General features: G+C 45.8%; 1 protein-coding gene across 1 annotated transcript in view; it reads left to right on the forward strand.

The window, feature by feature from the left end:
• The window catches only part of LOC124775119 (serine protease snake-like), a 216,871-nt gene that overhangs the window by 51,715 nt on the left and 149,905 nt on the right, over positions 1-15,251 (forward strand). Inside the window, exon 2 of the mRNA XM_047249961.1 lies at positions 5,702-5,856. Within this exon, the coding sequence (XP_047105917.1) occupies positions 5,702-5,856 (155 nt within the window). The remainder of the gene's footprint in view (positions 1-5,701; positions 5,857-15,251) is intronic.

A 15,251-nucleotide genomic window follows, 5' to 3' on the forward strand; every position in this document is an offset into this window, starting at 1 on the left:
AGTGTGGGATCCGTACCAGATAGGGTTGATGGAAGAGATAGAGAAGATCCAACGGAGAGCAGCGCGCTTCGTTACAGGATCATTTAGTAATCGCGAAAGCGTTACGGAGATGATAGATATACTCCAGTGGAAGACTCTGCAGGAGAGATGCTCAGTAGCTCGGTACGGGCTTTTGTTGAAGTTTCGAGAACATACCTTCGCCGAGGAGTCAAGCAGTATATTGCTCCCTCCTACGTATATCTCGCGAAGTGACCATGAGGATAAAACCAGAGAGATTAGAGCCCACACAGAGGCATACCGACAATCCTTCTTTCCACGAACAACACGAGACTGGAATAGAAGGGAGAACCGATAGAGGTACTCAAGGCACCCTCTGCCACACACCGTCACGTGGCTTGTGGAGTATGGATGTAGATGTAGATGACAATCAATTTAAAAATTTAATTAGCACACCCAAAATGTTACTGCACAGTTAAATTGTCTTAACGAGACACACTTGCCTTTTAATCGTGCTTAACCATTAGGATATATATTACAAAAAAATTACAATTGAAATTATATGGTAAAAAAGACGGTAAATGCAAAGAAAGTACATGTTTACCACAAAAAGAACGTGATAAGCCCATCACTTTGTGGTATGCCTTCGTCGCATCATTGCGTTCTTTAGCACTGGAAGTTAGTTTTCGTTAGTCTTGGATTTTGGTTCGTTACGTGGTAGATATTTCTTGCTCCTTCACCACAAAGCTGAGAAAGTTCTTGAAAGTCTGCGTATTTTTCGTCAGGTTTTGTCAGGAGCTCTGAAAATACCCCAACAGAATTAGTTATTTACAAAACAATCGTTATTTACCTTCCAAAAAGTGTCATACTACCATTATATGCTCGTTGTGGCCATGAGGATTTGTCAGGTTCCCACAGTTAATACTCGCTCGATGTCTACTTGTAGGCCAACAGAATGTTACAAACGTACTGGTGTTCAAGTTCCATTCTAAGTAATCCTGTACTTGAACAGCTTATCGTCCTCCACAACCTGAACTTCTCTGAGCAGTCGTGTCTTGAGAGAACACTTTGGTTTGTAACATGCTTTTAAAAAGGTCGTTCATCCTCGTATACTCTCTTGTTGAACAGAAGTGACTTTGTATGACATCCGTATTCCCTCTTGCGGTTTCAAAAGTGTTAATCCCGGTTTCAAACAAATGAAACCCCACGAAAGAGAACAAGTTATCAAGAACTTTGATTTGTTAGGTGACTGGAATGAAAAATCTTCCAATTTAACGAACTTAATTTCTGTGATATGAATTGCTCGTAGAAGGCCTACGCATGACGATTCGAGTGCGGTAGATTGCTGTTTACGACACATTATAAGAATCAAACGAAACGATATCATGACTGAAATTCCTGTTGCTGCCCAATAACTTTCTTCCCGAGAGAGTCCTCTTATTGTAAATACGACGTATTTTGACCCTATCTAATGTTTTAATAGTATGAACGAGGTAGTGACTGTATATTAACACTGTATAGTTCTTATTCTGTCCTCGGCACGAATCACAGAATATTACGAGAACTCTTACTTTTGGATCATGGCCTTCACTCACATAATTGTGAAAAAACTAATAATTTAATTCGCTCCTTTTGTCCCAAAAAGTATAAAATATTGCATCACAGTGAAGAAGATTTGGCAAACAGGAATTTCAGTTATGGTATCGCCTCGTATGATTCTTACAATGTGCCGTAAAGAGCAACCTCTGGCATTGGAATCGTCATGCGTAAGCCTTCTAAGGGCAATTAATGTCACAGAAATGAAGTTGGTTAAATAGTAGGATTTGTCATTCCAGTCATCTAACAAATAAAAGTTCTAGATAAGTTGTTCTCTTTCGTGGGGTTTGATTTGTTTGAAACACTCAAACAACGTCTACCTCATGAAACATTGCCCTAAGTTCTCTGCAAACATTGCCCATTCTGTTTTATCTTTTTCTCTTTTTGGCTGATAGATTCATAAATGGCTTGTCACCTTCATCTTGTGATAATACACATATTTCCTAAGAGCACCACACTACTATAACGCTTCAAACTCTTTTTTTTTTCTTTTATTTCACAAGTGTGGTGCCATAACCAAATTCAGGAGCAAATCTCCAAGGTCATGGAAAGTATCAGTAAATGAAATCACTATTACTACAAGGAAACAACACAGAGTAAAAAAAGTCAACCGATCATGTTTGCACCAGCAACCCAACTGACCTAAAAGGTGTATTACAGACAGTTGAGGCAAACCTTGGACTTGGAGCATTCTTTTCGTGAGAAGACCAACTTAGAACCTTCTTTCCGTTACGACTAAAAGTAAAAGCCTTTGTACACTGTGTGATCAAAAGTATCCGGACACCTGGCTGAAAATGACTTAAGAGTTCGTGGCGCCCTCCATCGGTAATCTTGGAATTCAGTATGGTATTGGCTCACCCTTAACCTCATGACAGCTTCGACTCTCGCAGGCATACGTTCAATCAGCTGCTGGAAGGTTTCTTGGGGAATGGCAGCCCATTCTTCACGGAGTGCTGCACTGAGGAGAGGTATCGACGTCGGTCGGTGAGGCCTGGCACGAAATCGGCGTTCCAAAACATCCCAAAGGTGTTCCATAGGATTCAGGTCAGGACTCTCTGCAGCCCAGTCCATTACAGGGACGTTATTGTCGCGTAACCACTCCGCCACAGGTCGTGCATTATGAACAGGTGCTCGATCGTGTTGAAAGATGCAATCGCCATCCCCGAATTGCTCTTCAATAGTGGGAAGCAAGAAAGTTCTCAAAACATCAATGTCGGCCTGTGCTGTGATAGTGCAACGCAAAACAACAATGGGAGCAAGCCCCCTCCATAAAGCACAAGATCACAACATAACATCACCGCCTCCGAATTTTACTGTTGGCACTACACACGCTGGCAGATGCCGTTCACCGGGCATTCGCCCTACCCACACTCTGCCATCGGATCGCCACGTAGTGTACCGTGATTTGTCACTCCGCACAACGTTTTTCCACTGTTCAGTCGTCCACTGTTCACGCTCCTTACACCAAGCGAGGCGTCGTTTGGCATTTACCAGCGTGATGTTTGGTTTATGAACAACCGCTCGACCACGAAATCCAAGTTTCCTCACCTCACGCCTAATTGTCATAGTACTTACTGTGGATACTGATGCAGTTTGGAATTCCTGTATGATGGTCTGGATACATGTCTGTGTATTACACACTACGACTCTCGTCAACTGTCGGCGGTCTCTGTCAGTCAAGGGACGAGGTGGGCCTGTACGCTTTTGTACTGTACGTGTCCCTTCACGTTTCCACTTCACTATCTCACGTACAGACGTATGACACAAGTAACACCCTATAACGTGACCACGTTCGAAGTCCGTGAGTTCCGAGGAGCGTGCCATTCTGCTTTCTCACGATGTCTAATGACTACGGAGGTCGCTGATTTTAACTACCTTGTAGAACCGATGGATGGCCATCAGAATATGCCAAACTCATTTTCTAGATAAATGCACTTACCCCACTTTTTCCGTGGGGTCTTCACATGTAATCAGTAATCAGCTACTATGATTTCGAGGAATTCGGACAAATGGTAGAAAGATGCTCACCGTATTCAATACTGACGTGTGTATAGATAAGCGCACCAGTTGAACAGGCAGCTTCACACAGGCTCGATCGCACTAAGGGGGACCACTATCAGCGACAACATTCGTGCGATTTTTTTGTCACACCTTCCCCATAAGTGGGACAGCAAGCTGATCTTCACAAATCCCTCTGTACCAGCATCCGCCTTCCCGTGGCCTTCCGTTCGCCGGAGTCCTCATTCGTAGTAGCATTCCCCGCTGCACGCATGCACTGGCTCTTTAATTTAGTCACTCGCGCCCGAGACGACCTCCCGCCCCGCAACCAGGAACTCGACGTCGCGTAAAGACTAATCCGGGCGCTAGTATCGATACGGAGGAGTCAATACGACACTCATGCTCATAAATTAAGGATAATTACAGAATGTGGTGCCACACAACGTGGCACTACACAAAACTGGCGCTAATAGCATAGGCACATAGGGAACACACATGACTCAGATCTGTACGTCCACGGTATTGGTGATAAGTTGAGAAAACCGTCCCGAAACACATTAGCTACAAAACGCCACTGTTTCCTGCGCATGTACCCCGACATCAGTATGGAATATGATCACCATGCACACGTACACAGGCCGCACAACGCGTTGGCATACTCTGGATCAGGTGGTCGAGCAGCTGCTGGGATATAGCGTCCCATTCTTGCACCAGTGCCTGTCGGAGCTCCTGAAGTGTCCTAGGGGCTTGAAGACGTGCAGCGATACGTCAACCGAGAGAGTCCCAGACGTGCTCGATGTGGTTTAGGTCTGTAGAACAGGCAGGCCACTCCATTCGCCTGATATCTTCTGTTTCAAGGTACTCCTCCACGATGGCTGCTCAGTGGGGCCATGCATTGTCATCCATCAGGAGGAAGTTGAGACCCACTGCAGCCATGAAAAGCCGGACATACTGGTTCAAAATGACATCCCGATACATCTGACCTGTTACAGTTCCTCTGTCAAAGACATGCAGGGGTGTACGTGCACCAATCATAATCTCACACCACATCATCAAACTACGACCTCCATACAGGTCACTTTCAAGGACATTAAAGGGTTGGTATCTGGTTTCTGGTTCACGCCAGATGAAAATGCAGCGAGACTCACTGTTCGGACTATATCTGGACTCGTCCGTGAACATAACCTGGGACTACTCTTCCAATGACCATGTACTGTGTTCTTGACACCAGGCTTTACGGGCTCTCCTGTGACCAGGGGTCAGTAGAATGCACCTTGCAGGTCTCCGGGCGAATAAACTATGTCTATTCAGTCGTCTGTGGACTGTGTGCCTGGAGACAACTGTTCCAGTGGCTGCAGTAAGGTCCCGAGCAAGGCTACCTGCAGTACTCCGTGGTCGTCTGCGGACACCAATGGTGAGATAGTGGTCTTCTTGTGGTGTTGTACACTGTGGACGTCCCGTACTGTAGCGCCTGGACACGTTTCCTGTCTGCTGGAATCGTTGCCATAATCTTGAGATAAAACATTGTGGCACACGGAGGGCCCATGCTACGACCTGCTGTATTTGACCAGCCTCCAGTCGACCTAGTATTCTACCCCTCATAACGTCATCAATAAGTGTTCTTTGAGCCATTTTCAATACACAGTCACCATTAGCAGGTCTGGAAACGTCTGCACACTTACTCGCTACACCGTCCTCTGACATGCACCAACACACCTCTGCGTGTGTGGACTGCTGTCAGCGCCACCGTGCGACGGCCGCAGGTCAAATGCACCGCTTGGTCATACCCCGAGGTGATTTAAACCCGCAAACCACCCACCAGAGCGTTGTTTCACCATGTTTCAGAATTATCCTTAATTTATGAGCATGAGTGTAATCATTTTCATACCAAGAGTGTAGCACACTTCATGGAAATTTGACGTTTCTTGGACGCTGCCGGCATAGCGTTATAAATTTAATGTCCAGCAGTCTCCAAAATACTCTGCTGCCCGCTGAGTGTGTTGTGATTATAGTGTACCTTATTCTGTCATATTTTCGACAGCCTGCCCCCAATTTATTGGCTGTGCCCAGTTTGCAGACAGGAGTGTGAGTCTTGCGGCTCGTGTTGCAGAGTGCAAGGAGTACGCGAGGGCGGTCTTCGTGGAGTCGGAGGCGCCGGTACTTCTGCCGCGCGCCCTGCCCACCAGGGAAAGCGTCTGCGGCATCGTGGGGGTGCCGCTGATCGTGGGCGGCGTCAAGACGGGGCCCCGAGAGTTCCCGCACATGGTCAGTAACGCAGGTCAGCGCCACCGCGCAGTCGATCGGAGCCTTACACTGAGGTGACAAAAGCCAATGGATACCTACTAATATCGTGTCGCACCTCTTTTTGCCCAATGTAGCGCACTAACTTCACGTCACATAGACTCAACAAGTCGTTGGAAGTCCCTGCAGAAATACTGAGCCATGCTGCCTCTACAGCCGTCAATAACTGCGAAACCGTCGCCGGTGCAGCATGTCGTGTATGGACTGACCTCTCGATTATGTTCCATAAATATTCGATGACATTCATGCCGACCGATCTACACTCCTGGAAATGGAAAAAAGAACACATTGACACCGGTGTGTCAGACCCACCATACTTGCTCCGGACACTGCGAGAGGGCTGTACAAGCAATGATCACACGCACGGCACAGCGGACACACCAGGAACCGCGGTGTTGGCCGTCGAATGGCGCTAGCTGCGCAGCATTTGTGCACCGCCGCCGTCAGTGTCAGCCAGTTTGCCGTGGCATACGGAGCTCCATCGCAGTCTTTAACACTGGTAGCATGCCGCGACAGCGTGGACGTGAACCGTATGTGCAGTTGACGGACTTTGAGCGAGGGCGTATAGTGGGCATGCGGGAGGCCGGGTGGACGTACCGCCGATTTGCTCAACACGTGGGGCGTGAGGTCTCCACAGTACATCGAAGTTATCGCCAGTGGTCGGCGGAAGGTGCACGTGCCCGTCGACCTGGGACCGGACCGCAGCGACGCACGGATGCACGCCAAGACCGTAGGATCCTACGCAGTGCCGTAGGGGACCGCACCGCCACTTCCCAGCAAATTAGGGACACTGTTGCTCCTGGGGTATCGGCGAAGACCATTCGCAACCGTCTCCATGAAGCTGGGCTACGTTCCCGCACACCGTTAGGCCGTCTTCCGCTCACGCCCCAACATCGTGCAGCCCGCCTCCAGTGGTGTCGCGACAGGCGTGAATGGAGGGACGAATGGAGACGTGTCGTCTTCAGCGATGAGAGTCGCTTCTGCCTTGGTGCCAATGATGGTCGTATGCGTGTTTGGCGCCGTGCAGGTGAGCGCCACAATCAGGACTGCATACGACCGAGGCACACAGGGCCAACACCCGGCATCATGGTGTGGGGAGCGATCTCCTACACTGGCCGTACACCACTGGTGATCGTCGAGGGGACACTGAATAGTGCACGGTACATCCAAACCGTCATCGAACCCATCGTTCTACCATTCCTAGACCGGCAAGGTAACTTGCTGTTCCAACAGGACAATGCACGTCCGCATGTATCCCGTGCCACCCAACGTGCTCTAGAAGGTGTAAGTCAACTACCCTGGCCAGCAAGATATCCGGATCTGTCCCCCATTGAGCATGTTTGGGACTGGATGAATCGTCGTCTCACGCGGTCTGCACGTCCAGCACGAACGCTGGTCCAACTGAGGCGCGAGGTGGAAATGGCATGGCAAGCCGTTCCACAGGACTACATCCAGCATCTCTACGATCGTCTCCATGGGAGAATAGCAGCCTGCATTGCTGCGAAAGGTGGATATACACTGTACTAGTGCCGACATTGTGCATGCTGTGTTGCCTGTGTCTATGTGCCTGTGGTTCTGTCCGTGTGATCATGTGATGTATCTGACCCCAGGAATGTGTCAATAAAGTTTCCCCTTCCTGGGACAATGAATTCACGGTGTTCTTATTTCAATTTCCAGGAGTGTAGATGCCCAGATCATTTTCTCGAATTATCCAGAATGTTCCTCAAACAAATCGCGAACAACTGTGGGCTGGTGACATGTTTGGGAACATCAAGTCCATGAACGGCTGCAAATGGTCTCCAAGTAGCCAGTCATAACCAAGATATAGTCCATTCCATGCAGACACATTCTGTACCATTATGGAGCCACCACAAGCTTGCATTGTGCCTTATTGACGACTTATTTGCATGGTTTCGTGGCGACTGCGCCACACTCGAACCCTGCTATCCACTCTTACCGACGGAAATTGGGATTCATCTGACTTGGCCACGGTTTTTCATTCGTCTAGGGTCCAACCGATATGGTCACGAGCCCAGGGAAAGCGCAGCAGGGTCTGTCGTGCTGTTAGCAAAGGCACTCGCGTCGATCGTCTGCTACCATAGCCCATGAACGCCAAATTTCGCCGTACTGTTCTAACAGAAACGTCCCACATTGATTTCTGCGGTTGTTTCACACAGTGTTGCTTATTTTTTAGCTCTGACAACTTTACGCAAACACCGCTGCTTTCGGTCGTTAAGTGAAGGCTGTCAGCCGCTGCGTTGTCCGTGGTGAGAGGTAATGGCTGAAATTTGGTATTCTCGGCACACTCTTCACACTGTGGATCTCAAAATATTGAATTCCCTAATGATGTCCGAAATGGGATGTCGCATGCATGTAGCTCCAACTACCATCCCGAGTTCAAAGTCCAATAATTCCCATCGTGCTGCCATAATCACGTCGGAAACTCTTTCACATGAATCACCTGGAGTACAGATGACACATCCGTCAATACACTGCAGGTTTATATCTTGTGTACGCTATACTACCACATTCTGTATATCTGCACAACGGTATCCCATGTCTCTTTGTCACTTTTGTGCGTACTCTCCGTCGTGTAAATGGTTTTGTGATACGTGTACCTAATGCTCCGCAGTTAATGAAAACAAGGTATCAGTTCCGAAGAAAAAGCTTTAAGGAAAGAATAGAGATACTTTATAACCCGATCGTTACGGCATTCTTAAGCACAACAACGATCGAAATATAAAATGATTGTAAGTTATTGACACTCTACAGTTAGCAATGTTGTTGTTGTTGTTGTTGTTGTGGTCTTCAGCCCTGAGACTGGTTTGATGTAGCTCTCCATGCTACTCTATCCTGTGCAAGTTTCTTCATCGCCCAGTTAGCAATAATTTTACGTTATTAAGTGGTTGAATAAATTTAGAATGCAGAATAATTACGGTCGCCAATTCAAAAATGAATAAAAGTTAAATTTGGTTAATGACTGACGTGACTTTGAAAACGCGTAATAACGAAGAGTGAATAACAATACAGCAACTGAACAAAATGCATTTGTGCAAGTTTAGGTATTAAAAGCACTTGTAACATGAACAAAACGGTGTTAGTTTGCAATAAACTGACATTATTTATAGTTACGAATTCCATTGGTTGGTAATGACCAGCAATACTTAATGGCAACTGTACTGATTTATAGAACTCACGGTTGAGCTGTATGTTTGCAAATTTGAAAAACATGACCAAAACTAATAACTCTTCCTTAATGGTTACTTCTCCAATTAAGGTCGTAAATGGTTTTATTTGTAGCAAGAACCATTTGGCAATGCCAGTGTTACGAGGATATAAGTACTTGAAAGCATATGTAAAACACAACACAAAATTACTTTGGCTGCAATAGCGTCAACATAGTATTGTCACTGAAATATAAATTGCTTTTAAATTACTTTTGTTTTAACTGATTGTCCGCGGTAGTAGAGCAACACTGCATGAAGAACTATAATTACTACTGCACCTGATTTCAATATTTATCTGAATGAAAGTTAACTGCAAACTAATAGGACTTTTCTTCTTTTAATTGTTTGTGTCACTTGCGACTTTTTCGGCAGTTTCGGCGGAACTATAGGACCATTTTGAAGGTTAATGACTTGGATCAATTAGTTTCACTCACTAAATGTATGATTTGACTAAACAACATTGAAATGTTAAAAACAATTAAGTACTGTGGTGCCAAACCTTGTACACGACTACAAAACAATCAGCTTGGCCTTACTTTACAACGTGTTGCTTGTGGTCTGCCGCAAAGATTTTTTCGGTATCCATTATTAACAACAGGCTCTTCTTACATAGCGAGCAGCTTGAATACTTCGGGCTACACAGTAATCTTCTTCAATTACCAGATCTTCTTACAAACAGCTACTGTGCTCATACACGCGTTCGCTCACTTATATATTTTTCTTTGCCACACATTATAAAACCAACTCCAGAACGATCTCCGTTTCGCATTAGCGCCCCAATACTTCACGTTCGTATCATACCACAGGTAATTCGCAACTTCCCACTTTTCGTCCACCATTACTACTGTGCGCGCTGGCGCCAACAATGTTATTGTTACATTAAAAGATATTCTATGGGCTCGACCAGTATGAATTTCACTGACATTACCAGAGCGCTTGTTTGAAATCTTTGACATAATTATTTCGTACTAGTTCTTCTAGCATCATATTACAGTTTCATAGACACTAATTATTGACAAAATCCGTAACTACACAAAGTTACAAAAATTGTTTAAAATATTAGAATCAAGTGACTGTGAAATACATGAGACACTGTGCCGTAGTATTACGAGTTCTGGTGTTATTGCGTTTTGGTCTTCAGCAGTGCAATAAGATGAGTCAAATTTTTTCGGTAAAGTCCAGGGTATCTATAAAACTCTTCACAACTTTAGATTTTAACAACAGCTGGTATCCAATATGTAACAATACACGCTGATGAGCCCAAGCGTTATGTCCGCTGCCCACGACGACATTTATTGTCACCTGGGTGTGTTGTGGGCATTTATTATGTTTACTTATTCTTCATAATTACAGTCTATTATCTGAAAAGCTAAAAGTAGCCCATACAACTCACATTTCCTTGGATAGTAATAAATCATGTATTAGCTATTTATTTCCGGTACTTAATTTTTAAAGCGCTGCAACTAATTGTTGTTGTTGTGGTCTTCAGTCCAGAGACTGGTTTGATGCAGCTCTCCATACTACTTTATCCTGTGCAAGCTTCTTCATCTCCCAGGACCACTGCAACCGCCGGCCGGGGTGGCTGAGCGGTTCTAGGCGCTACAGTCTGGAACCGCGCGACAACTACGGCCGCAGGTTTGAATCCTGCCTCGGGCTTGGATGTGTGTGATGTCCTTAGGTTAGTTAGGTTTAAGTAGTTATAAGTTCTAGGGGACTGATGACCTCAGAAGTTAAGTCCCATAGCGCTCAGAGCCAATGTTGAACCACTGCAACCTACATCCTTCTGAATCTGCTCGGTGTATTCATCTCTTGGTCTCCCACTACGATTTTTACCCTCCACGCTTCCCTCCATCACTAAACTGGTGATCCCTTGATGCCGCACAACGTGTCCTACTAACCGATCGCTTCTTCTAGTCAAGTTAAGCCACAAATTCCTCTTCTCCCCGATTCTATTCAGTACCTCCTCATTAGTTATGTGATCTACCCATCTAATCTTCGGCATCCTTCTGTGGCACCACATTTCGAAACCTTCTATTCTCTTCTTGTCTAAACTATTAATCGTCCATGCTCTACATCCATACATGGCTACACTCCGTACAAATACCTTTAGAAAAGACTTCCTGACACTTAAATCTATATTCGATGTTAACAAATTTCTCTTCTTCAGAAACGCTTTTCTTGTCATTGCTAGTCTACATTTTATATCCTCTCTATTATGTTAACAGAATCTTCCGTCGGATCTTGGTAGAACAAGATAATAATAAATGAAAAGCACCAATTTGCGTTTGTTCTACAACATTACTTTTATTGCTAACCGGTTTTCGGCTTACAAGGCCATGTCTGAAGATGGCCTTGTAAGCCGAAAACCGGTTAGCAATAAAAGTAATATTGTAGAACACAAGCAAAATGGTCATCAGTTATTTTGCTCCCCAAATAGCAGAACTCATCTTATTTCCTAATCTAATTCCCTCAGCATCTCCTGATTTAGTTCATTCCATCGCCCTCGTTTTGCTTTTGTTGATGTTCATCTTATATCCTCCTTTCAAGACACTGCCCGTTCCGTTCAACTGCTCTTCGAAGTCCTTTGCTGTCTCCGACAGAATTACAAGCCACCGGCAAACGTCAAAGTTTTTATTTCTTCTCCATGGATTTTAATTCCTACTCCAATTTTTCTTTTCTGTCCTTTACTTCTTGCTCAATATACATATTGAATAACATCGGGGATAAGCTACAACCCTGTCTTACTCCCTTCCCAACCACTGCTTCCCTTTCACGCCTCTCGACTCTTATAACTGCCATATGGTTCTTGTAGAAATTGTAAATAGCCTTTCGCTCCCTGTATTTGATCCCTGCCACCTTCAGCATTTGAAAGAGAGTATTGCAGTCAACTTTGTCAAAAGCTTTCTCTAAGTCTACAAATGCTAGAAACGTAGGTTTGCCTTTCCTTAACCTATATTCTAAGGTAAGTCGTAGGGTCAGTATTGTCTCACGTGATCGAACATTTCTACGGAATCCGAACTGATCTTCCCCAAGGTCGGCTTCTACCAGTTTTTCCATTCGTCTGTAAAGAATTCGTGTAAGTATTTTGCAGCCGTGACTTATTACACTGATAGTTCGGTAATTTTCATACCTGTCAACGCCTAAGTTCTTTGGTTACATTTAATTATACTGCTAAAAAATTACAATAAAACCCTTAAGCAGTTAACGAACTACTAATACTACTTTAAGCACTACATAATTAGTTCTCTGTTCATTTATTTTGTGGCATTTAACTTGTATATGGTTGTTTCTGCTACTGGATCCGGCCTCATACTACTCCAGTCAGCAGCCAATATCTGCTGGATCCCTTGGGCGTCGGGCGCACGTCAGTAGCGTTTCCACTATAAACAGTAATTCCGTGTATCACTGTTGCGTCTTTAAGTCCACACTTTCATGAGCACTTGCACCAACGCATTGTAGATTCTTGGGACACTGTTTCATTCGGTGGTCGCCGACCTCAGTTACCTTCTCTCCATCTGTAGAGTATATTGTCTAACCTGGCCTGCAGCATGCTGACTTATTGGTGAATGCCTCGTGAAGTCTTCCTTGTCCTTCCTGGACACTGCGGCTGCAGTATCGTCCATAATGCGTCTGGCCGACTCGCTCCTTAAAGCTGCTTTGGGATCCAACATCCTTAATATCTGACGTCCATTACCTGCCGCGTCTTCATAGTACGTGCAGTGCCACAATGTGTGTTCTGGTGTCCCCGCACTGCCACAGGACAGCTATCATTCATCCGTCTCCTGATTTTCTACGGATATGTGCATACGGCCCATGGCCAGTCAGGTAGTGCAAAAATCCACTCTAAGGGTCAAGAAATCTCATTTTTAATCTCTCCCTGATATTAAGAAGAACTCAGTATGTTCTCCAGCTTGTGCCGAAAGTGTCCCATTCATTTTGCCACTACCCTTCGTATTTCCATTTGATTGTCTTTCTTTAACCAGTAAATGGATCCAATTTTCCTGATTTCCAAGTACAGAGGGCGTATTCCTAGAATTACTAGCAAAGTATCATTCAGGGCAATGCAGTAGCCGTCGGTTTATAGTGGCAGTAGCGCTTCTCGCTTGTCTGTTCACACTAATGAGGCTGGCTTCACCAGCTGCAATCTATGAGCCCAAACCCCCGCACCATATCCTACGACTGAAGCTAATGTAGAGTAGTGTAGATTGGTTGTGTATTCTTACTGTTTTCAAGGGAAGCCGAAATTGCCTATTTGCAATAGTTATAATTTTATTCATCATGTTTGTATCATTTCTGCCTGCTTCCTCTATAAGATGCGCAAAGTTATGACGTTCGTCCAGTAACACCTCTAGATATCTCGTTATTGCGCTTCTCCTAATCGTTACATCATTTAGTTTTGTTTTGGAGTTTCTTAGAAGGTCCCCTTTCAGCAGGAGATACGTTGGTTAGTGAGGTGATAGTGGCAATTTAACACTTCTTCACCAGCCCTCAGCCGGCTGGTGTGGCCGAGCGGTTCTATGCGCTTCAGTCTGGAACCGCGCGACCGCTACGGTCACAGGTTCGAATCCGGCCTCGGGCATGGATGTGTGTGATGTCCTTAGGTTAGTTTGGTTTAGACGAGGTGTTGAGGAATTGCGGTAGGTATAAATTCCATTATTGCGAAATGCAATACCAAACTGCTTGGATAAAACTGTACTCAGAGACACATTTGATTTTGCTGCTCGAATCAAATTGGCTCTGAGCACTATGGGATTTGACAGCTGAGGTCATCAGTCCCCTAGAACTTAGAACTACTTAAACCTAACTAACCTAAGGACATCACACACATTCATGCTCGAGGCAGGATTCGAACCTGCGACCGTAGCGGTCTCACTGTTCCAGATTGAAGCGCCTAGAACCGCACGGCCACAACGGCCGGCACTGCTCGAATCGATAAGAGATTTTTACTAGGACGAGGAATGTGTGTGTGTTTCTTTATTACTTTTTTCAATTCGCGAGAAGCGTATTTCCAGTTCTTACACAAGCTACACTGACCAGCAAGAGCATTATGACCACCAACCTGGTATCGATGTAAACCCGTCCAGGCGACAGCAGCGTCACGTGGCGAGGAATGGCTGCTAGTCAGACACACGCACGATGCCTGTAGTATCAGCAAGGCTGCTGTCTGTGTGTAGAATGGGGAAGGCGCGCCATCTATCTGATTTTGACCGAGGGCAGACTGTGATGGTTCGCAGGCTCGGCATAAGCAAAATGGTTCAAATGGCTCTGAGCACTGTGCGACTTTACAGCTAAGGTCATCAGTCCCCTATTAACAGCTGAGGTCATCAGTCCCTTACAACTTAGAACTACTTAAACCTAACTAACCTAAGGACATCACACACATCCATGCCCGAAGCAGGATTAGAACCTGCGAGCGCGGTTCCAGACTGAAGCGCCTCGAACCGCTCGGTCACAACGGCCGGCCCGGCATGACCATTTCGGAAACAACACAACTTCCCGGGTGTTCGAGTGGTGCTGTGGTGAGTGCCATCAAACCGTGATGTAACCACGTCCAGACGTCGTAGGGTTGGGGGGGGGGGGGGGGGGGGGGGCACCCCTCATTACAGATGTCGGACGTCGTAGGCTGGGCAGGCTGGTAATGCAGGACAAGCGCGAACTGTGACGTAACTAACATCAGACTTTAACGCTATGCAGAGTAGAGGTGTGCCTGAACACATAACGCACTGAACAGTCCTAAAGACGGGCCTCCGCAGCCGACTACGCATGCATCTGCCAACGTTAGCTCCACGATATCGGCAACTACGACTAAAGAAGGCACGTGACCATCGGCACTGGGCGCTAGCGCAGTGGTTGAGCGTTGCATGGCCTGATGAACCCCGATACTTTCTTCATCAGGGGGAGCGCGAATCCGTCATCTATCAGGGGAAAGCTCCTTAACACCTGTACTGCAGGACGGAGACAAGTTGGCGATGGCTCCTTTATGCTCTGGAAAACATTCATGTGATGAGTGGCGCTTGTGCAAGGCACCTTGAGGAACAAGGAGCATCGTACACTGGTTGCAGATCATGTCCTCTCCTTCATGACGATAATATTTTCCAACGGCAGTGTCATTTTTCAACAAGATTATCCGCA

This window comes from Schistocerca piceifrons, chromosome 1, assembly GCF_021461385.2.
Source record: "Schistocerca piceifrons isolate TAMUIC-IGC-003096 chromosome 1, iqSchPice1.1, whole genome shotgun sequence".
NCBI classification, from domain to species: Eukaryota; Metazoa; Arthropoda; class Insecta; order Orthoptera; family Acrididae; genus Schistocerca; species Schistocerca piceifrons.